We start from the raw sequence: 22,654 nt of genomic DNA on the forward strand, positions 1-22,654 counted from the left end.
GCGGGCACACACTGTCGCTTCTCTCCTCTCGGCCCACAAGCAAAAGCGAGGCCCCGGCTTCAAGTACGCGTCCAACCTGCCGGGCTCCCTGCTCAAGGAGCAGAAGATGAACCGCGACAGCAAGGACGGCCCAGAGCCTGCCAAGCGGAGGAGCGAGTGCGAGGAGGCTCCACGGCGCAGGTCGGACGAGCACCCCAAGAAGGTGCCCCCCGACGGCATCCTGCGCCGAAAGTCGGACGACGTGCACCTGCGGAGGAAGCGGAAATATGAGAAGCCGCAGGAGCTGGGTGGCCGCAAGCGAGTACGGGGGCGGGGCTGGGCTGGGCTGGGGCCAGCCGGGAGGTCTCCTGTGTGCCTAGAGCCCGGCCCTCAGGAGAGGGGGCCCCCTGAGAGCCGCTCCTTCCCTTCCCGCCGTTCCAGGCCTCCACGCTCCAGACGGCCCCCGGCTCTTCCTCCCACCTGTCGCCGCGGCCCCCCCTGGGCAGCAGCCTCAGCCCGTGGTGGAGATCCAGCCTCACTTACTTCCAGCAGCAGGTGCTCCCTTCTCGCCCGCCCACGGGGTCCCCTGGCCGCAGTGCCCACCGCTGGCCTGGCCTGGCCTGCCCTGCCCCTGGCGGCCTCGGGGAGGGGCGGCCTTGGCCTGCCCTGCTCTGCGTGTGGCCGCCACGAGGGGGCGCCCGGCGGAGGCCCTTGCGCAGGCCACTGCACCCGGCGGTGGGGCGGCGGTGGGGCAGGAGGTCCGCAGGGGCTCCCAGCTTCTTCCTGCCTGCCCACTTGTGCAGGAGGAGGTGGGGGTGGGAGTGGACCCCGCCCCCTCTGGCCACCAGCCCCGGCCAGCCTGCCTGCTTTCCCTCCCATGACAGCTGAAACCTGGCAAGGAGGACAAGCTTTTCAGGAAAAAGGTACCGCCACCTCCGCCCGTCAGCCCACCCGCCTGCAGGGGGTTCCCCGCCCCCGCTGGCCCCTCACTCCCCGCCTCCCCGCAGCGCCGGTCCTGGAAGAACACGGAGGACCGGATGGCGCTAGCCAAGCCCCTCCGGCGCTTCAAGCAAGAGCCGGAGGACGACCTACCCGAGGCGCCCCCCAAGCCCAGGGAGAGCGACCACTCGCGCTCCAGCTCCCCCACGGCGGGGCCCAGCACAGAGGCGGCCGAGGGCCCAGAGGACAAGAAGAAGGTGAAGACGCGCCGGAAGAGGCGGCTGCCTGGCAAGGAGCTGAGCCGCGAGCTGAGCAAAGAGCTCAACCAGGAGATCCAGAGGACCGAGAGCAGCCTGGCCCACGAGAACCAGCCGCCCATCAAGTCGGAGCCCGAGAGCGAGGGCGAGGAGCGTGAGCGCCCCCACCGCTTCAGCAAGGGGCTCAGCGGGGCCCCCCGGGAGCTGCGGCACCAGCTGGGGCCCGGGCTACGCAGCCCCCCGCGGGTCATCTCCCGGCCCCCGCCTGCCGTGTCCCCGCCCAGGTGCGTCCAGATGGAGCGGCACGTGATCCGGCCGCCCCCCATCAGCCCACCCCCCGACTCGCTGCCTCTGGACGACGGGGCGGCCCATGTCATGCACCGCGAGGTGTGGATGGCCGTGTTCAGCTACCTCAGCCACCCGGACCTGTGTGTCTGCATGCGGGTCTGCAGGACCTGGAACCGCTGGTGAGGGCCACGCGCTGCGGCCGCCTGTGTGTGCTCCGGGCGCGGGGGCAGCTGGGCTGGGCCCCTGCCATGCCGGGGTGCCTGCCGCCGGTCATTCTGGCCTGCCCAGGCAGTCTTGTCTGTGCTCCTGAGCTGCCACCAACAGGGGCAGTGGGGGCTAGGCAACCACCGTCCGCACAGAGCTGGCCCGGGAGCTCGCCCCGGCTCTTGGTGCTCCGGCCACGGCCAGGCTGCTGAGGGGCCAGGCCTGAGCCAAAGCCCTGCGGGCTCTTGACTGGCCCAGTGCCCACTGCGGCCCTGGAGGGTGGGGCTAGGAGCCGCCCCTGAGCTCAGCAGGTGTGGGCTCCCCACTCCTGACCCGCCCCGCCGGCCCCAGGTGCTGCGATAAGCGGTTGTGGACCCGCATCGACCTGAACCACTGCAAGTCCATCACGCCCCTGATGCTGAGCGGCATCATCCGGCGGCAGCCCGTCTCCCTGGACCTCAGCTGGACCAACGTCTCCAAGAAGCAGCTGAGCTGGCTCATCAACCGACTGCCTGGTGAGCGCTGGGCGTGCGGGGACCGCAGGGGGCTGGCGCCGCCTGACCACCCCTCTGCCCCCAGGACTCCGAGACCTGGTGCTGTCGGGCTGCTCCTGGATCGCCGTCTCTGCCCTCTGCAGCTCCAGCTGCCCGCTGCTCCGGACCCTGGACGTCCAGTGGGTGGAAGGGCTAAAGGATGCCCAGATGCGGGACCTCCTGTCCCCGCCCACAGACAACAGGCCCGGTGAGTACGCGCTGGGCCCGGCCAGCCCCGAGGGCCTGCTGCAGGCTCTGCGGGTGACCCTCCTTGGCTTCAGGCCTCCAGGGGTTTTGGGGTCCGTGCGGTTGGACAGATAACTCATGGGGCCACCGAGGTCAGGCTCGGGCCGCTGCTCCTGGCCAGCTCTCTGGAGCGAGGCGACCGTGGCTGCCCAGACTGGGCACCCAGCGGCTGAGACCTGGGCCTGGTGTCCGGTGTCCTGTCTGGAACCTGCAAGTACAGGTGTGTGACGTGGACCCTGCTGCCGCTCCAGCATCGGTGGCTCTGATGGGCCCGCTGGCCGGAGGGGCCCGAGCGGGTCCCGGGCACTGGTGCGCCTCCCCCACCCCGCAGGCCAGATGGACAACCGCAGCAAGCTCCGCAACGTCGTGGAGCTGCGGCTCGCGGGCCTGGACATCACAGACGCCTCCTTGCGGCTCGTCATCCGCCACATGCCCCTGTTGTCCAAGCTGCACCTCAGCTACTGCAACCACGTCACCGACCAGTCCATCAACCTGCTCACTGCCGTGGGCACCACCACCCGGGACTCCTTAACTGAGATCAGCCTGTCAGGTCAGTCGGCGCCGGCTGCCAGCGTACGCACGTGACCTGACCCTCGCACCCGCCGGGGAGGACAACGCTGCTGGGGCCGCCCTGGCCGCACCCAGAGCCCAGACCCTGGCCCTCGGCGTGCTCCTGAGGATGGGGTGGCCGGCTCAGCCTGCCCCCAGAGTTGGCCCGGTAGCGGCGCCGGCGGGGTTGGGTGTCTGAGTCTGGGAGCGCGCTCTGGCCTTGGGAGTCACCGTGAGCAAAAGTGGACTCTGACCGCCTCCGCTGTCCTCCATGATGCTGTCAGGGCTGCTGGGGGGCATCCCTGGGATGCGCGAGCCGTGGTTGTCTCGGCGGCTGTTCTTCCCCAACGCCTGCTGCCAGGACGTGGGGCCAGTGCGGGGCCTCCGTGTGGGGTGTGCCGGGCGCCAGGCCTCCTTGCCGGCTCTGACACCGGGGGTCTCGGCCACCACCATGGTCCATCTGGGCGGCCACTGGAGCCCAGCAGGTGGGCCCCGAGCGTGTCCAGGCGGGAGCGCGTGCAGGAAGGATGGGCTTCTTGCCATGTCCTGCAGTGTCCCCTCACGTCGCGGAGCTCACTGGGCGAGGTGGTGCCGCTTGTCCCCGGCTTGTCTGGGCCATGGGCTTGCCTGGGGTCTGGCTCGGGGCCAGCTGCAGTCCCGGGGGCAGCCTCTGCTCCTGGGGCTGGTGCGCTGGAGAGGAGGGCGGTGCACCCCTTTTGGGCCCCGGTTCTCATCGCGAGGCCACAGCCCGCAGCCCCTGAGCTTGGGCATGGGGGTCACTGCTCCTGCACCCACTTTTTCTCCTGTTGGTCCGGTTTGTGACTCACCGAGAAGCCGCCGCCTCTCACTGTGGGCCACGTGGGTGTGGTCCCCTGCCCCCAGTTCCTGCAGCTGCCCCCGCCGCTGGCGGGGCCGAGCCTGCGCCTTAACTCTGTCCCCGCACTTCCGGTGCGTGCTCGCCAGACCTGGCGAGGCCCCAGGGAGGCCCCTCCGTGAGCTTCCTGCTGGCCCTGCTGGTGTCTTGTGTCCCCTCTTCCTCGCTTCCCTGCGGCTTGGTAGAGGGGTCAGCTGGACCCTCCTTCGGGCGCGTCCCACTGACAGGTGAGAGGTGTGGACCCGGTGGGGCCCCACCCCCGGCAGTGGGGCCCACCCATCGGGGCCTTGCACCTCCGCGCCCCCCACCATCTTCTCCGTCCTTTCCCGATGGGTGCTTGCTTGGCAGCCAACTGGGCCCTGGGCGTCCCTTCCCCTCTGCTCCGGTTCTGTGGGGTCTTGAGCCCACGCAGATGCTGAGCAGACACTGAAGGTGCCCTTGGCACCGCAGGCGCTGGCCTGGATTTTGGGGACCTGCCGGTGCCTGTCCAGGGTGCTTATTGCCCACGGCCTCACAGCTGCAACTGTGTGTGGCTGGGCTGAGCGTCCCGCTTGCACCCCCAGGCTCTCCGCGGCTTGCGTGTCTGGGAGCTGCCGCCTGCGGTTTGCTGTGTGACTGTGGGCGTCTCCATGCGGCCCAGGGATGCAGGTCCTCAGATGCGCGGCCTGCAGTTTCTCCCCATTCCGTGTTCTTTTTCCATTCTCCTGAGAATGGTCTTTGATGCACAGAATTTGTTTTATAAGATTTACTCATTCATGTACACAAGAACTGGGGTGCAGGCCAGAGGTGTGGGGGTGAGAGCCCCACAGAGCGGGGAGCAGAAGTGGCTGATCTACTGAAATCCCTTGCTGAGGGGGTAGTGGGGGGCAGGGGGCTCTGCTGGCCTGGGGTCACTCCCCGCTGGGGATGGCCTGGTGCCACATTGGCCGCAGACGCTTCATAGCGCTGAGGCTTAGCCCTTGCGCCCCCGTAAACATCTCCACTGGATCACGTTAGGTCTGTTTCCCCTTTACCTGTGTCTTTGGGATCACGTTCGAGAAGCCACGGTGACTTCAGGTTCGTGATTCTCCGGCCTTTTGGGCTAAGGCCTGTTTCTTTTTTCCCGAGCTCTGTTTCCCTCCAAGCGCTCCGTAGTTTCACGCCTTCTGTTTCGGCCTTTGAGTCGCTTGGGTTTCGTGTGTGGCTGGGGTGGGCCTTGGTGGTGTCGTGTTGCGTGTGAGCGTCCAGTTTGCTCAGCACTGTGTCCCCCCAGCCTCAGCCCCTTGCCGAGATCATCTAACTGAAAGAAAGAGGATTTGCTTCTTTGCTCCTAGGTTCTGCACTCTGTCTTTGACCTTTTCTGTTTCCGCAAACATCCCTTGATACTTCACACCAATTTCATGGACTCTGTGCGTCACTTCGGGTAATGCTTTGTTGCTGACCAACGAAATGGGTTTATTTAGAACGAGAGTCATTGCAGAGGGCAGCGCCTGCGAGACAGAGGTGCTCCCAATCGTCTCTTCGTGGTGTTAGCAACTGAACCTCCCTTCCCACAAACTTGGTCTCTCCAGTTTGTGGACTTGCGGTTCTTCCTTAAATTTATTCCGCAGTTTGTTCTTTTTGATGCTGCCGTAAACAAATGCTTCACTCTTCTTTCAGCTTTTCATCGTTGGCAGATGGAGGGACTGCTGGTTTCGTTGCGCTCTGTACCCTGCATTTGGCCCAATTGTTTCATTAGTTCTAACCGTTGCACGTTTTAGGGTTTCCTGTACATGGAAACGTGTCACCGAAACACGCTTTTATCACCTTACCGGAAGTATCATTTAAAACATTTGGCCGTGTGGCCTGCCCAGGAGTAACTTGCCGTGAGGTGGGCATCACCTTCATGGCCCCATGTCTGAGAGCGGACTCAGCCCTTCAGGCGCCCCCACAGTTGGAGGCAGAGCGGCTCCTGCTGGCTGAGGGTCAGTTCCAGGCTCCACACTTTGGCCCAGTGCATCCCTGGCCAGGGAGGGACCCCAGGGTGCAGGGGACCCGCCTGTTCTGCTCCCCACTGTGTCTCTGGGGCACTCTCTTACCCCCACACCTCTGGCCTACGCCCCAGTTCTATGCCAAAGAAAAACACAAGTGGAAAGTGGAAACCTTGTTATTGCCCCAGAGCCCACCTGCCAGGTCGCTCACTGAGCGCCGAAGCACGGTCTGGCGAGGACCCCGGACTGTGGCAGGTCAGCACTGGCCGCCCCGCATCCCTGCTGCCCGCTGGCTCAGGGCCGTGTGGGGGCTTCGTGGCGGTAGCTGTGGGCTCCGTCTGTCCGTGCGGGTGCCGGCACCTGCCATTGGCAGAGTGCACCGGGAGCTGCCGCAGCTGCCCTTGCCCTGGGTCCACCTGGGTCCAGTCGGCTTCCTCATGACCACAGCTAGAGCAGGCAGAGACCAGCACTGGCAGCAGGCGAGTGGCCGTTGCCGCCACTGGGCTCTGGGCTGAGGCCCGGCTGCCTCCTCTTCTCAGGCGTCTTTGGCGCCATCACTGACCCCACTGGGGTAGTGTGAGGTTCTCAGCCCGAGTCCTCTCTGGTCCCTGCTTCAAAGCTCCTGGAACCGGGGGCCTTTTGGGGGGCTGTTTTGGTCTCCTGGTGACCTGGGAGACAGTGTGCTTGTGAAGCAGATACTGGGTCTCCCACCGCTGGCCAGTCCTGCGTGCCAGGGTTGCAGCCGCTGGCCCAGGCTGGCACTGAGCCGCGGGGCTGCCTTCTCCCCGGAAGTAGGCGGGGCAGGGTGGGCCCATGTAGGCGGGGGCTTCCTGCAGGTGCTGGAGGGCGGCGTGGCGCAATCCCCTTTGCAGCAAGCTGAGGAGAGGGTCACCCATGTGGGGGCAGTATGTGAGGGCTCGATGGGGGGGTCCTTCTGGAAAACAGTTGTAGCTGTGCAGCGGCTCTGCAGTGTCCCGGGCACCCCGAGCTCCCAAGGATCAGGTTCCCCTCGTGTCGCTGAGGCCTTTGTCTGGGTGTTGGGGCGCGAGACCGTGCTCAGCAGACTTGATGGGGGCGACTTGGGGCAGCAGCGAGGGTGGGCCACTCTGCCCTGGCCACCTCCTGTCCTGTCCTGTCTGCGTGGCCTCGCCGGTGGAGCATGGGCAGGCGCCTGCGCGTACGCAGGCCGCCCTTAGGAAGTGCAGGCTGATGGGTTCCTACCCGGAGGGGAGAGCTGTCCAGGGAGGGATAAGACTCAGCAGGGTGGGGGCCTCTGTGGGGTTCCTGGGCAGTGCCTTGGGCTGTGCGGCTGCCCCAGCAGGGCCCTGGGGAGGCCTGCAGGTGTTGTAGCGTGCTGCACTGCAGCTCTGTGTCTGCGAGACCGTTGGTGGGGCAGAGAGGCGCTGCCCCTGCCTCTGGTGCGGCGGTGGGGTCTGACAGCCCGAGCACACCGGCACGCAGGTTCCTGGGGACAGCTGGAGCTTTGCGTGTGCGCGTAAGTGTCTGATGGAGGGCCATTCCCCGCCGCCTTGCGCCCCCTCACAGTGCGCTCTCTCCTGCAGACTGCAATAAGGTCACTGACCAGTGCCTGTCCTTCTTCAAACGCTGCGGCAACATCTGTCACATAGACCTGAGGTACTGCAAGCAAGTCACCAGGGAAGGCTGTGAGCAGTTCATAGCCGAGATGTCTGTGAGCGTCCAGTTTGGACAAGTGGAAGAGAAACTCCTGCAGAAACTGAGCTAGTCCCAGAATCCGTGTGCGCATCCTGGGGCGGGGGGTGACGTGGCAGCGGGTCGTCACCACAGCGGGGGCTTTCCTTTCTGTCTGGGCGTGGAACAAGAGACCACAGAGCGGGTCAGGGTGCGCGGCTGCAGGGGAGAAGCCCCCCCTCCCCTCCAGGGACAGTGCTGTGGCACCCCCCTGCGTGTCCTCAGTCGCAGCCGCGCTGCTTTCTGGACGGACCGTTGCTAAGAGGCGTTGACAAGAACATTCCTGCTGGAGAGGACGGCGGACGCGGGAGCCTCTGGCCGCAGCCGAGCCGGGGGTGGGGGGGGGTTTCGTGGGCGGTGGCATTTTGGTTTGGACACCTCATTCCTTGACTTGGGTTTTCGGTGCCGACACACGGCAGACCGCACACATCTGCTGCCCTTGGCGACTATTTTTCTTTGGTTTGGTTTTGTTACATCTTACATGATGCAGAACTATTTTTGTACAAATTGTTTAAAACGTTATTTATGCAGGGTTTGGAGCATACCAGTGTTTTTATTGTTTTGAAGTTGCCAACTTTCCTGATTTCCTTGAGGGGAGAGATGGGGACCTGGGCTTCATTGACACAGTGCCCAGGTCTGACAGAGCAGGCTCGGCCTTTGGGGCACAGCATGTTTAGCCGGAAGCCGCCAGCCTGCTTTGTCCGTCACCAAGTCACCTAAGCATGTGGAATACTAAGTGGTGGTCAGGGAGAGATGCCGGCCAGCTTCCCTCCGGGTAGAGTTCACCTTTCCTCACTTTGACCATTCAGACGCAGTCCCGGCACTCAGGAGGGCCGCGCCCCAGCCCGGGCTCCGCACTCTGCACAGCGAGTCACAGGCAGGCAGTGACCCGGCGCAGCCTTTTCTGTTCCTCTTCTGGGGGTGTGTGCAGCCCCATGCAGGCCTGCCATGTGGCTGTTTCCTAGTGTGACGTTCCGCATTCATAAGTGCCATTGTGAGGTGTTGTTTTCCTAGATCTTCCCCGACGTGGTTTTACCTTTGTTGAATTTGTATAAACAATTGTACAAAAAAAGAAATCACTCTTGGATTTGAGGGTTTCTGTCCTGGGAGGGAACGAGGAGTCCGGAACGGAGGAGGCAGTTGGCGCCACGTGCTGTCAGGTTTTGGGGCAAGAGGTGCTGTGGCTCCTCTTCACGTGAGAGCTGTGGAGGCCTGCTGGTCTGCCCATCTTCAGAAAGGTCTGTCTGTGGGTGAACTGGGCCTCAGCGGTGGACGCGCTTGGCAACTGGCTGTTAACTTTCTTCAAGGGCAGGTGGCCTGCCTGCTTGGTTGCCCGTGACCGCCCATCGGCCACTTGGCGTTTCCTGAAGGTGGGGCTCCATCTCCTCACCGCCCGCTCAGGGCGGCTACGGGCTGTGTGGTGCGGTCTTGGGCCAGGCTGACCGAGGCACCGTCTCCTGGGGATGACCCAGACTCCAGTCAGGTGTAGTTTTGGAGGGGAGAATTTCTTGTGACCACCTGCACCTCCTGCAGAACGACTGTTTTGGAGAACTGGAGGGGCAACCTGCCGGCTGTTTGCTGCAAGCGGCCCCCCAGTGCCTTGGTACTTGCGCACAGTGAAGGCTTCAGGTCCGAGACCCCACCCATCCAGCGGTCCTTCCGGACCCCAGCTGGAGAGGCTCAGGCAACTGGGTGGGCCTCAAGTCAGACTCGGGAGGTGCTGTGGAGGCAGACCTGGCTTCGCTGTGGCTGGCCTGTGGGGGCCAGGCCACTCTGGCCTGCTTCCTGGTCGTGGAGCACCCCAGGAGCCAAAGTCCTGGTCTCGGCGGCCTGTGTTTTCCAAGCTTCCCAGGGAGAGTTACCCATAGCCGGTCACATCAGCCTTGCTCGGGAGTGCTGAGGCAGCAGTGGGTCCGGGTGCCCCAGTTCTCAGGGTAGGGGCCCAGCCACCCACCATGTTTCCCAGAGCACAGAGGAGGGGAAGCGGGGTAGCCAGGCTCCCCGGGGAGTGTTTCCCAGAGGCAGGCCCAGCAGGGCTGTGGTCTCAGACACCCCCCGGGCCCCACCAGCCTTGTGAGGCCAGCCTGAGCCCGCTGCGGCAAACTACTTCCAAGCCCCGCAGTGCACACGCTCTCATGATGGCTGTAAAGCTGGGGAGCACGGTCCGTGCTAGGCCTCAACTGCCCTCCCCAGGCCCGCCTCCCCTTTCTTGGAAACGTAGTATTGACGGTGAGGACACCTTACAGCCCAGGCTTCAGGCGACATCCTTTGTGTTGAGGACAGGACATGTCTTTGGAGTGTCGACAACTGTGGCCTCCAGCGTCTGGTCCTGAGAGGTCTCTGGTAGGGGTCTGAACACCAGGTGGGTCCGCGGGGAAATGTCAGTAGCAAGCAGGCTAGTGCCTTTGGGCCAGTTATGTTAAGTCCAGTCTGCCAGACTAAACTTGCTGGCTGCCACTAAACCTTGGTCACGTCAGATGCTGCCAGGCAACGTCGTCACGTCGGGGCCGTCGCCAGGTGCGTTTACACAAACCCCAAGGGGAATGCAACCCGTGCTACGCCGAGACCACACAAGGGTGCGTCAGCCTTCTCTGCTTTAGGCAGACCCAGCCCACTGCCTAGCTCCTCAGTGTGCTGGGCCCTTTCTGCTGGCCTGCACCGGGACGTCCCTGCACACAGCCAGTAGCTGTGGGGCCAACTGGTTCAGCATGCACAGAGGAGCCGGGTGCAGCAGACACTCTGGTGCGGCCAGGCCCTGCGCGTCCATGGAGGCCAAGACCTGGCCGACCACGCTGCAGTGAGCAGCCCAGGCCCAGGACAGGCTGGAGCCCAGTCTGGTCTGCCACACTGCCTGCCACCCAAGCGCGGCTGCCTCCCCGGGCCCTGACCACCACTTGTGACCTGCTGCAGCCAGGAGGTCAGTCGAGTGCTGGGAGCTCGTCCTGCATGGCTCATTGGCTCTACAATGCTAAAGAGTCAAAACACTTAAAATCAGAACTAGGTTCCAATGTGGCCACTTTGGAACTAACTTCTCAGCCAGGCCCCGCATCTGGAATGAGGCGTCACCTCCGGGTGCCAGGCTGGCGGAGGCAGCGCACAGAACCGGTCGCCATGGGGCACAGAGCGAACTGCTGGGAAGTCGCAGCCACCGCTCAGCCCGCGGCCGCCCTGAAGGAGGGAGCGGGAACCACACACGCTCGTTCAAGATGTAGCGCTGAGGTTGGAACTGACCGGGATAAGGCAGACAAAAGCAGTTAACTCTAATTTTATTCCTAAAGATCAAATCAGCCAGCAGGTAGCACTGAAAATACACTTTCACTATACAAAACAGTGTAAACTGGTTACACGCTGATAAAGAATTTAACACACGTACTGTAGTGAAAGCAGTGCGATGCAGCCCTTGCTGCGAAAGCTGTGCGTGAACAGACGTGGACGAGTTCAGGCCAAGGCCCTGGCAGCTGAACAGGTCAGTTCCCAGGGACACCAAACAGAGCAACAGCAGAAACTCACTCGTCTGAGTCAAGTGAACCTTGAGGGGCCACTTCAGCACGTGCCATGCCGGCCGCTTGTGGACAATGACCTACCTAATCCCAAAGACACAAGCTTCAAACTCCAAGTAGCTTAAGTTAAAAACAGGGCAAAGGAAACGTAGGTGAATGGAGCGCATCCGCCCGTGAGCGGTAGCAGGTGCCACGAGTAGCCTGGCTTTGGCAGCGAGTGGTCACGGTGTGTGGAGCCTGAGGCCCCGAGGTGCACGGGCGCGTGGCGTGGCCCCGAGTTACTGGAACATGGGTGGACCTCTCGGCCCCCAGTTAGTAGTGGAAAGGACTCTTAAAAAGCCGCTCAGGCCGCCGAGTGGTCCTCTTCTGGCCCTGGTGCACCGCCATGTCTGGGTGCCAGCTGGGCGGTGCTTTTGGCGACTGCTTCAGGACTTGAACACGTGCACAGCGCGCACCACATACTGGCGGCAGATGGGGCACTCACTCATGCGCTTGCCGCACTTGGTGCAGGCGACCATGTGCCCGCACTCGAGCAGCACACAGTCGATGACCGCGTCCATGCAGATGCGGCAGAGGCTGTCGTCCTCCTCGTCCTGCAGCTGCAGCCGCTCACCATCTGCAAGAAAACGGGGCTGTGGGACAAGCTGCGACTGCGCGCAGGCCCGTTTGTGCCCCCCGGAGCAGCAATGTGGTGCTGCTCACCGGTGACGAGGATGCAACCTCCTGGGAAGAGTGACCGAGGCTGCCTGCATGTGGGCCACGGGGACTGCTTCACTCCACACTCAGAGTCAGTTGTGGGGTGGCGCCCCGGCCTGGACAGCATCTCGAGCCATCTATCCTGCGTAACCCATGGACCCCGCGAGACTACCTGGAGAGGGAGAAGTCACTCGGCCTCTCAGAGAACAGGAATTTGGGCTTGAAGGGCCACGTAGACCCTGAACTTAGACAGGCTTCCACGTCAGGAGACTCCTGTAGCCTGGGGCTTCAGAAGGCCCGTAGCCCATGCCACACTGCGGAGCAGGGCAAGTAGGGAAGGCGGCAGGTGGGCCGCAGTGAGACACTGGATGCCTGAACCTGGATTCAGTCTCCTTGCCTGCAGAGAAGGTTCCTTTCTGCAATTCTGTGCAGCTAGAGTACGTCAGGCTGTTAGGTAAAGACACTGGGGTGAGCCTGGTTGGGCGGTGAAGCCAGTGACTCGGAAAGACTAGTTGTGCTGTGAACCAGAGCACGCATTCCCCCAGCCCGAAGACTCGACGAGGTCGACTGGGCAGCGAGCTGACTGAAGGGCCCTGGCAGAAGGCGAGGTAGCTGCACTCAGCCTGAGGGGCAGTGTTCACTGCAGCCACTGTCCACCATGGCATCTGCGCTGACAGGCGAGCTGCCCCCTCACGGCCAGGATGTCATTTCTCAGCTCCCAGGGTCGGTGTGGAACCCGATGACGGGCCTTCCTGTATCTGCCACTGTGGCACCCTCTGGGAAGGTGTGCCAGGGTACCTTGGGCCTACTGTTCCCACAGAAAGCTGGAACTCCACCCAGCTTTTAAGAAACCCAACGTGGCAAAAGCTAATCACAAGAGTCCTGAAGTCCAGCTAAGAACTGAGACCACCACAGGCTGACTTAACACCCCGCGTTTGTTTCCCTCTCCTCAGAATGCCCTCGGGCTTGCCCCGTGAGGCGTTCTGCGTCATGCGTCCCGACCCAAAGTCCTGAGCTGAGCTTTCCCAGCATGCACGGCAGGCTTTGGGCTGTTCAACACTTTGGCTCCACAGAATCCCCCTATCTGGTTATCTCACTTGTAGCCTTTAAATCTGAAGCATTTTTAGAGACCCAAAGAATTTCATTTGAGCTATTAGGAGACTCTAGGGAAGGAAAAAGAAGGACCTACATGACTTTTGGTTTTCTTCATTCTCTTTGTATAACCGGTTTACTTTCTCTACCAGCTCCCACTTTTCACAACAGCCAGAATAGTTGACAAAATTCCGTGCCAGGATTTCCTTCAGCTGGCGCACGCTCATCCCTTCCACATCTTCGAGACTTGACAGGTCAGACAGCGAAGCTCTTACTCTCTTCTTAGAGAGGCCAGGCCCCTAAAAGCAGAGCTTGCATTACCTCTCTTCAGACCCAGGCCTGCCGCCGCGAGCAGTGCATATGCTCTCCTCGCCCTCCAGCCCCCGTGGCCCAATGCCCTCCCCAGACTACCAGTCCTTGAAATGCTTTACGTAGTATTCTACATTTGAACGTTCAAACGCCTTCCTGTGCTAGCCTAGCAAAGTCCACACAGGCGTTTTTCCTCCCTGACAGCCAGCCTGTCAGGGAACCCAAGTTTTACACACAATTTTTTTTAGATGTATTTTATTTATGCACTCAAGAACTGGGGTGCAGGGGGTGAGAGGATGCCCCAGAGACCAAGCGGGGCACAGAACTGGCAGATTCACTGAAACCCACTGCTGAGGGAGGCAGTGGGAGGCAGGTGGGGCCTGATGCACCCTGGGGTCACTCCCTGGTCGGGGCTGGACTCACAGCTTCACAGTGCTGAGACTTAAGCCCTGCGCCCCCAGGGGCCCTTCCGCAAGATCTTACCTGATCCTCTAAGTTTTCATCATCGTCATCATCATCGTCGTCGTCGTCGTCATCTTCTATGTTTGCTGAAGCTATCTCACTTTGTACCTACACGCAGGATGGATCTGCTCAGGTAACCATGCACACTCACCGTGAGCGAACCTTTCTGCGGGTCCCCCCGAGACACTCCCCAGCAGCCCGCAAACTGCGACTCTCTGGACCCAGCATGCTGCTTCCCCTCCCGAGTTAGAGGCTCTGGGCGATAGACAAGCTACCTCCGCCGGGTTAACTCACAGGGCAGTCCTCGCCGGTCTACACGTGTGAGCAGGGTACTGGGGTGGGAGGCCAAAGCCGCACGTGTGGTGCGTGCAGTGTCACTCAGAGGAGCTGCAGATAAAGGCTTTAACCAGAGCCTCTAAAGTTGCAGCTGGAAACTAAGCTGGACTAAGGTCAGCCCAGGAGTCAGACACTTGACTCGAAAGACCTCGATCCTTTATCACTCAGACATTCTAATTCCACACAGTGCTTCCTGGGTTTGCTGGTGGCTATTGCTAGTTCTAGGTGTCAGAAATGTGTTAACAGTCAGATAGGCTTTAGGAAAACCAGAAAAATCTCTTTAAATTGCATCTTTCTATCTTGGCTGTTTTGGCGACTGATGACCTGACAGTCTGCTTGCAACCTCGGGAGTTCCCCAGTAAATCCACCGACACAAGCACCGCACTGGAAACAGGGCTTCATCCTCGCCCACCTGGTGGCAGCTGCCCAAGAGTGAGCTGCGAGCTGGCGCAAAAGCCAGGGCTGTGTCTTGTTTGCACCTAATGACGCCTCTTGGGAGAACAGTGAAACTCAGCTTGGCTTTGCGACTGTCAGCAAAGCAGCTAACCCAACTTGCCCCTACTTCTAATAACCCCTTTCCTCGGGAGTTTAAATATGGAGAGAACTGTTTAAAACAACTTTTCTAGCGTCTTAAGACCACTCCCATGTGGCCCAGCCTTAACAGATCACTTGGTCAGGGTGACCAGACATCACTGGGACAATGTTCTATAAATTAATTTCGCTGACTAGTAAGCAGCCATATTCCTTTGCTGGTGAGATGATGGTAACAGTTGGCTGAAATTCCAGCTTTGCTGTGGCACCAGGGTCACCTCTAGGTGATTTTCACGGTCACCAACACGCAGTACCACTGCCTATAACAGCATCAAACTACTGCAAAGTAAGTTTACGTGCTACTTTTCAGTCCTCGTAACAGCGTCTCCGTGTAGGCTACAGAAACTAAGAGTGGGGAGCTACTCTGGAGTTCCTCACCCCGCCGGGTCTGGGGCCACCTGGCACCTGAGCACTGAGCCACCAAGCTCGGGGTTCAGCAGTGCGTGGGGTCTGCTCCTGCACAGAGTCATCAGGCCCTGGGCCCCGGCACTCCTGGCCAGGAGCAGGCAAGCCGGCCCCGGGCGGTGCTCGTACCTGTGCCAGCGCTCCAGATCCGAAGGTGCGGCCTCCACCCACCAGCTCTCCCTGGAGCGAAGACATGGTAGCTGCGGGCGCTGTGTAGTTTGAAAAAAAGGAGTGTGTGAAAAAGCTGGATGTCTGGGACCTAGAGGAGCTCAGGCTGCTGGTGTCCCCGTCGTCCTCGGGGCCCAGCCCGTGGTGGCACAGCACCAGGTCTACCAAGTCCGCCTTCTCCCGACACGTGTCGGTCGGTATGTCCCTAAGGAGAAGATACTGGCGCAGGTCCTTCACTTTTAGCCGCATTAGCCGGGGGCGCTGAAAGGCTGTCTCCTGCAGCAAGTGGCATGTGGCGCATCTGCGGAGGTTTTCTTGTGGGACCGAGCACACAGAGCAGAAGCCTTTCTTGCAGTCTCGGCACACGTGCTGAGGGGAGAGAGAAACCCGTTCGCCACTGGCCGCACATGGGCCTGGCAGGCGCACAGCCTTCCTTTCGCCTCTACTGAATGCCGTCTCCCGGGCACCAGACAGCGCTTGCGAGCGTTCTCATGTGCCGGGAACCAGGAAGACCGAAGGCAGTGCGAGGCAGTTTGGTTTCCCGGAGGTTCGGGTGCAGTCCTTGAAGAAAACACTCCCGTGTTACCGAATTAAAACCTCCACCCCTTGCTTGCAAACATGTAATTAGTGAAGCAGAGCTGGCGGCAGCGCATGGAGGCAAGCACCACCGCCAGGCGCTCTGCTCACGCAGCGTGAGCACAACTCAGTGCGCACCTGCGCTGTCTGGCCGACCCGAGCCCGCAGGTGCCGCCCGGCGGCCCTTGCCTGAGGAGCCTCTGTCAGCTTAACCTCACTCCGCTGGCAAAATCCGAAGAGGTTGCTTCTGCTCGCTCCGTCACCCCCACGAGCTACTGCCTTGCTCCAAGTGTTCTGAAGGCCCGATCTGATGGTCAGGGACTAGCATGGCCTCAAACAGGGTGGCTCTCAGAGCCCCGATCTGGCCCAGAGAAAGCTGCTTTAGCTCAAGTGCTTTGTGTCAAATCCCCATACGGTAATTACCTCAGCTACACTCCTATGCTCACTTGAATTACAAATGTGGGTAGGGTTACATTTCTGTAAACCCGGGACCAGAGTTACAGCAAATCCTCTCAGAGTTATAGACCAATTAGATTTCTTGCTTCAAGACCTCAGCATCACCAGAGGATGAAAGCTGGTCAGAGGAGAAAGCTGTGCCGCTTGCGAGTCAGTGTCTAGTCAGAGAGCCAGCAGGGAGATGGCTAACTGGACTAGCTTTTTACAAAATTTTAAGAAAGAAATGGTTCATCAGTATTCAAAATAATGTCCAGCCCCAGATTCACCAGCGTCTTTTGTATGTGATGTTCCAGCCAACTCACCTTTTTCCTAAAGACTGAAAACGAAAGTCCACAGGCTTTGCAAACTATATTGGGCCCTTCTGTAGGCGCTGGCGGGTAAGTGGCAAAGTCGGAGTTTGGTGTGAATCTGAATGGCCCCGTGCCTCCTGCAAATCCTGACTGCTGGCCCCTGACGGCTCCGGTTCCCATGACTTCATTCAGCAGCCCACAGCACGACGCCCACATAGACGTGGCCCCCGCCTGAGGAAACACAAGGAAGGACCACAGTGTACAGAGAAAGGGCAGGGGTGCCACCTTGGAGAGGTAACTTGGCCCTAAATAACTTTGATCTTATGCCTGTTGGCGTCAAAATCTCAAGTTCTTTGGAACCGTTTGGCAGTGGGAGTACTCACTGTTAGAAAGGAAGAGAGACAACTTGATCCCCACTGAAGCTGCACGAGCGCGTGCCAGTAGGGGGACGAACAGACGCGTGTCCTGCGCAATGTGCTCACGCCCGAACGTGTCCCCGGCTCCCCTGAAGTCGGCTCTCACCGATGTCCTATATACATCCTGTCTGGCAACCTGACACCGGTAACTGCTGTGTAGCACAGCTGTGTGGGCTGCGGCAGATTTCCCGACTATGACTTGGCAGAAAGAATGTAAATTTAAATTACTTAATTTCATTACACTCCTTTCTTCTGTAGCTGAGCACAATAAACAACAGCATATGTTAAAATAAAATTTTAATGACTAGGAAAGCATCAAAATGTCAACTGAAGTGCTCTCTAGAGTTCTCATGCAAGTTACCTTCAAGTTTCCCTCTGCTTCCTAAATTCTTACCAAGATTACACTTAACAACAGTGTAATTCACAAAGCATTATCCTACCTTTGTGAATCGGAGACTTTTTGCCCTCATCTTCTCCTGCGAACCACAACTGCTGTCACACTCTACCTCCCTCTAGTGACCTGTCCCTCTACTGGGGACCTCAGAAACCTGAAAAGCAAGCTCGTCATCGGCAGGTAGAATGTTTTCAGAACAGGCCCGGGAGTCTCTCCATGCTAAAGGTAAAAAGACTGCGGAGCCAGACGCACTTCCCTCCCTAGTCCCCCTTCTCGCCCTTACGCTGGGTAACCACAGAGAACGTCTACTCAGTGGCAGCCCAGGGAGTGAGGCGGCAGCGGCTAACGTGCAACATGGAACAATCCCAGCTACACGTTCCATCTGGTGGATGTGCTGTTCTTCCCAACAGGCTCTTTAAAACAACGTAATGGCCCTCCCTGGTGGCGCAGTGGGTTAAAGCACTGTACTAAGAAGCTGAAACCACTTCCGCATGAGTTCTATTCCCACCTGCCCCGGAGGTGACCACATGGTGTGGCAGACCTCTCCTGACCCGCCCGCTGCTCCCCTCAGCAGTGTACTTCGTTGATCTGCCTGTTCTGCTCCCCACTCTGTATCTGGTGAAGTCTTTCGCCACCCCTGAGTCTCTGGCCTGTACCCCAGTTCTGTATGCACAAATAAATAAATCTTAAAAACAAAAAAAAACAAAAAAAAACAACGTAATGGCCTTAAGAGGCCACCTGGAAGGCAACAGGACAGTGCTACTGCCCAGGAACGACAAGCTATATTAAGTGTGGGGGGCGGGGAGAAGGTGAAGCAGTAAGAAACTACATCACTAGGTTCAGTCTTAAGTAGTGGGCAGGGTCCCTGACTGAAGTATTACAAGGCTTGACAAGCGGTCACTCTCCAGAAATAGCAATGCCCATGGAAGTTGTTACCAATGACCTGCAACTTTCAGTACAGACCTCAAGCTCCAGAGCCATGGCTTGAAAGCATGAAAAGCCAGATTTACTGTGTGTTTAGAATGTTCTTTCAGTGTAGGACTCAGTCAGTGAGCTCTCCGAAAACAACTGAAGAGGTTTTTAAAAATTCAATTTGCACAAATTGGGGGGGGGGGGAGACCAGCACAACAAAATCGGGGGAGAATACCTCCGCTACAGAAAGGGTCACTGGGATAAGCGTTTTCCCCCCTTCCTTCCAGGAGTTTATAAAGAAGTGATGTTTCTGAGTCTCTGCTTCCTGCTGACCTCACTACTAAACACACAGCTCTTGACAGAACTTTCTTCAACAGCATATAGTTCCTGTCACGACTGGTAAGTAAATAACTGTACAAAAGTTTATTTTACCTCTTAAAAGGCAGTGTAACATCCTTTAAATTTTGTGTGCTGCCAGAAAGATCAAATTGTGTCTTGATGAAAAAGCAAACGAAAGAGTCTGACCTGGCGGACTCCTAACACCCTTTTAAACACAACTGCCCACCCAGCGTGCTAGCGAGGTGGGCCGCACCCTGGCAAGAGCACACATTTTCAAGTGATGTTAATGAGTGATCATCCCAGTTCTGGGCTGAAAATGTCCACAGCTCTGGTGTTTATTTTGGGGACACAGGCAGAATCTCTAGGTAGACAGCAGTGTTGGAGGACAGCACTCTCATTCGATTTCTCCTATTTCTGTAAAGTGGAGGGAATTTCTGCACTCCCCAGAAGGGAAAAAAATAGAACACTCCCGGCTTCTTTTTTCTTCTCTGTAAGATAAAAATCACACACACCCCGGCCAGCCGCCAGTGTTGCTATAGCCTAACTTTAGTACAACTAAGCTCAAGACCATAGCAGAGAGAGAGAAGACACTGGAGATTCCAGGTTCCAGCCTCCGAGAGAATGCGTCCCAGCGAGGGCAGCTGGCCTCGCACTGACAGGGAAGCCACCTAAGCGCCGCCAACGGCGGGGCTGGGACGGACATGCTCCAGCTGCTCTGCAAGGTCCAAATTTGAAACGGCGCCTTCTCCGGCCACGAGCTTCCTCTGAAGCCTCTCAGCGGAGTCCAACAGTTTCCTCTACTTTAAGTCCTGGTTTCCTGGCACCCAGCACTGCTGACATGAAGGTGACGTTGTTAGCAGCTCCACCCCAGCCTCCCCGGAGCAGGTATTTTTAGTCCTGTGGCTCGACGACGGCACTGTCACTGCCTCAAGCTGAGAAGTGCCTGGGCTGACATAGCCCTCAGGACAGCGGTTGGAGTCACCCCGGGAGCCCGAACTACGGGGCCCGGGTCCCCTACCAGAGAGCCCACGTAACTGGCTTAGGGCACAACAATCTGAGCACCAAAGCACCACAACAATCTGAGCACAACAATCTGAGCACCCTTGTCCCCACTGGCAGCCTGTGGCCCCATGCCGCCAGGTACAGCGGGACAGGCCTGCTGGAGTGTTCACGCCTGCTCCCCTCAGCAAGCCAGGGCTGATGACTCCTGAGAGAGCCTCTTCCCTTTACCACACGCTGGCCTGGCAGTTGGATTGGAATTTGGAACCTTCGTTTTTCCACTCTTTGTCTTTCTGCCGTTTTCTTGTGTGAAATCTCCAATCTGGAGAAAGACCGTGCACGGTCTGTCAAAAACAGCTGCACACTGCTTTTGTCCTCCCTGACCCCCAAGTTGAAGAGGCCACATGGAAAGTGAAGCCTCCAGGGCTCGCACCCCTCCCATCTCTCTTGTTTCTCGCTCTCGCACATTCCCTCTGAGTTCCAGCTTCACGCATTTTCCTCCCGGTGCCCCAGGAGCAGGCACATCCCTGCATCCCTACCAAGCAGATGTCACCTTGATCTTCCCCTCGTAATACTTGAGTGTCCTACACCAATCTTTCCCCCCCTCAGATCTGTTCAAATTTTCTGTTGCAACTTGACATAATAGTCCTAATTTCAAGCAGCACAATCTATGAAAGCAATTAGGGATCTATTTAAGAGAACATTTTCCCAACAGTTCACTGAATCTGTGCTCTTGAAGAGCGCGTGTGGGGGTGTCAGGTCAGGAACAAGCCAATGTGTTCTCAGAACTCTCGTCTCTACCCCGTTACATTTCCTCGGGGTCCAGTTACCAGTCTGACAGGGTAGTAACCAAAAAGCTTCCCCCTTTTTGTGAGTTGCCTTTGAAAGCTTTAGAGATCCACTAGGCTCCTGTTTCCCCTGTGCATCTCGCTCTTGCTCCGAGGTCTCCCGCCAGCGGCATGGGCCTCGTTTTGTTTTGGTTCCTTCTTTGTTCATGTGTTGGTAGCAGATCGTCCCATTTCCTCCTCCATTTTCTGAACAAACTCACTTCCTAGACAGATATGCACAGGACAGCCACTGGCTTTTGAATTTCTAGTAAATTGAGAGTTATGGTTCTGCCGCACTCCAGAGGGGCGTGTTTCTTACATGAGGCCATCATCCACCTGCTAAAGCCACTGCTCTGCTGTGCGGGAACCCGAAGTCTAGGTCTTGGCCAACTAAAGCCCCACCGTGGGCTTCCATGGTTAGCAATTCTGAGCCCTCCTTGGGGTTGGGACCACAACTGAGACAGCAGCACCCTCCACTAACCCCCATGAATCCAGGAAATTAGGACAACAGTAACTTGCAAATTGGCTGCAATTTGAGTGAGGCAACTATCCGCCCAGCACAAATTCTAAACTCAAGGAATTAAGCTCTGTTTGTACATTAGTTTTTAACCTCTATGTTTACTGAGGACAAATGCCATTTTCGTGGCAATCTAATCCCTTCCCCACATACTCACATGGGGAAAAACTGCTCCTGACTACGGCCGTGGGGTCACGGCTCCCGGACACGTCAGTTAAGCACCAGGCATCACATTAGAAACAGACCAGGGCCTCCCTGGTGGGTCAGGGGCTGGGCCTCAGCCCTGTGGAGCTACCCGCAGCTGCTGCAGTGCGAGTTCCAGCCCGTCATTGGAAAGGGCCCGCAGTGAGGAAGCCCTGAAGCCTCTTGTCTGGACTGCCCGACACCTGGATCTCGTGTTGTTCTGGTACCCAGCGCGCCAGTTTTTGTCATTTTTGAAAGCCAGTGTACTCAGATTTTACCTTTGTTCCCCCGCTCAATTAAGAAATAAGCTAAATCCAAAGTGCTGGGGTTTTGCTCATAATGCCACCTGAGAAACTGCCCTCACAGTTGTACCCAGGGTGTGCAGATGGCTGTGCCGCCCAACAGCAGCTCTTCCCTTGCCGGTGAGGGAGACCTCAACGCGGTCCTCCACACTCCCGCCCCCCAAGAACCAGGTTTCAGAAGGTGCTAAGCCAAGAAATGTGGCCCCTGTATGACATTCACCGACACAGGTTCCTCCTCTCTCCCTGGCAGTGCCAAGTGTTCCTTCTATGTCATTCCTTCCTGAGAATGACTTAGAAATCTCCCTTCAGTAGGGGAGCACAGAGGGGCTGGAAGTCTGGCCAGTTTGCCTGAGAGGAGAACACAGTTCCCAGTGCTTCCAGCGTCCACAGTATAATCCCAACCTGAAGGCACTTCTGGCTGTGGCCTGCAGCCAGCCCACCCTGCAGCTTCCAAGGCCGCAGGCTGCACAGTGAGGGGGAGTGGTGGCCTGAGGTGCTTTCAGAAGTCTCTGGGGAAATACTTCTCATGCTCACTTAAAGAGTGAATCAAAACTGTAGGCCAGTTTTGGTTCCCGTCCTAAACCGATGCAATGCGCCCCTTAAGGATTCCAGCCAGTGAAAGTCCAGGAAGGCGCGTGAAGAACAGGCCGCAGTGTCCATGGTGGAAGCCAGCCCCAGGGGAGGGGGAGAAGCGAGGGGTCAGCGGAGAAGCTGACGCTTTCACTGGCCTGGAGGAGCAAAGCTGGAGGAGCCGCCTGACTCTGTACCGCTGGGAGGGCTGCTGTATGGCTCAATCTACAAGTCAGGCGCCAGTCACTGGCGCTGGCTTTCTGGGTGCTGAGAGCCGCCAGGCCGGCCCCTCCAGGGGTCCCTACCGTACTGTGCCTCCAAGAACCAACCAGCTCAGTCCTGGTTTATGAAGCACCAAGTCAGGGCCACACAGTGAGGGCATCTTCCAAGTCTCTGTCCCAACAATGGGAAGTTTTGCAGCTCCAAGTCCAAGCGGCTGGGTCTCCCGGTGGCCGTCTAACGCCGCAGCGCCACCCGAGGAACTCCGCTTCCGGGTCTGCCGTGCAGCTGGCCGCGGGGCAAGACAGGCTCAGGGGCAACCCCGTGGCAGTACCCCCCCGCCCCCACAGTGGGTTTCAGGGGACCCGCCTGCTCTGCGCCCCACTGTCCGGGGCGCCTGCTCACCCCGTCACCTCTGGCCTGCGCCCCAGCTCTTGTGTGCGCGAATGAACCGCAAATAATGGGCACGTTCCCCGGACCTGCCTTCAGAATCTGCACCTGGCGTCTCCTACCCGAACTCCAGTCTTCAGACCGGACTAAAGCGCCGGCCAGCGCGTCCCTCCGGCC

General features: G+C 58.9%; 2 protein-coding genes across 2 annotated transcripts in view; one reads left to right on the forward strand and one right to left on the reverse strand.

The window, feature by feature from the left end:
• The window catches only part of KDM2B (lysine (K)-specific demethylase 2B), a 36,955-nt gene extending 28,348 nt beyond the window's left edge, over positions 1–8,607 (forward strand). The window contains exons 13-20 of the mRNA XM_012731002.1: positions 38–301; positions 421–534; positions 864–902; positions 987–1,642; positions 2,019–2,182; positions 2,247–2,408; positions 2,778–2,996; positions 7,381–8,607. Of these exons, the coding sequence (XP_012586456.1) occupies positions 38–301; positions 421–534; positions 864–902; positions 987–1,642; positions 2,019–2,182; positions 2,247–2,408; positions 2,778–2,996; positions 7,381–7,562 (1,800 nt within the window). The 3' untranslated portion in view covers positions 7,563–8,607. The remainder of the gene's footprint in view (positions 1–37; positions 302–420; positions 535–863; positions 903–986; positions 1,643–2,018; positions 2,183–2,246; positions 2,409–2,777; positions 2,997–7,380) is intronic.
• A 2,170-nt stretch (positions 8,608–10,777) lies between these two features.
• Positions 10,778–17,709, reverse strand: RNF34 (ring finger protein 34, E3 ubiquitin protein ligase). The gene is made up of 6 exons (XM_012731115.1): positions 16,793–17,709; positions 16,422–16,640; positions 15,049–15,456; positions 13,609–13,695; positions 12,914–13,115; positions 10,778–11,644 (listed from the first exon to the last, which is right to left on the reverse strand). The coding sequence occupies exons 2-6, from the start codon at positions 16,623–16,625 to the stop codon at positions 11,454–11,456; spliced, it is 1,092 nt and encodes a 363-aa protein (XP_012586569.1). The 5' UTR covers positions 16,626–16,640; positions 16,793–17,709; the 3' UTR covers positions 10,778–11,453.
• Between the last annotated feature and the right edge of the window lie 4,945 nt (positions 17,710–22,654).

Source organism: Condylura cristata, unplaced genomic scaffold, assembly GCF_000260355.1.
Source record: "Condylura cristata isolate star-nosed mole 26May11 unplaced genomic scaffold, ConCri1.0 scaffold00029, whole genome shotgun sequence".
Lineage (NCBI taxonomy): Eukaryota > Metazoa > Chordata > Mammalia > Eulipotyphla > Talpidae > Condylura > Condylura cristata.

What these genes read in the sequence shown, in the direction of transcription:
- RNF34 (XM_012731115.1), bottom strand. Translation starts at nt 16,625, where the DNA reads ATGTGGGCGTCGTGCTGTGGGCTGCTGAATGAAGTCATGGGAACCGGA. An exon ending in TTTCAGTCTTTAGGAAAAAG is followed by an intron (nt 15,457 to 16,421) that starts GTGAGTTGGCTG and finishes CTCTCCCCTCAG; the next exon opens with CACGTGTGCCGAGACTGCAA. An exon ending in TGAAGAAAACCAAAAGTCAT is followed by an intron (nt 11,645 to 12,913) that starts GTAGGTCCTTCT and finishes GTTTTCTTGCAG; the next exon opens with ATGGTGAGCGGCTGCAGCTG.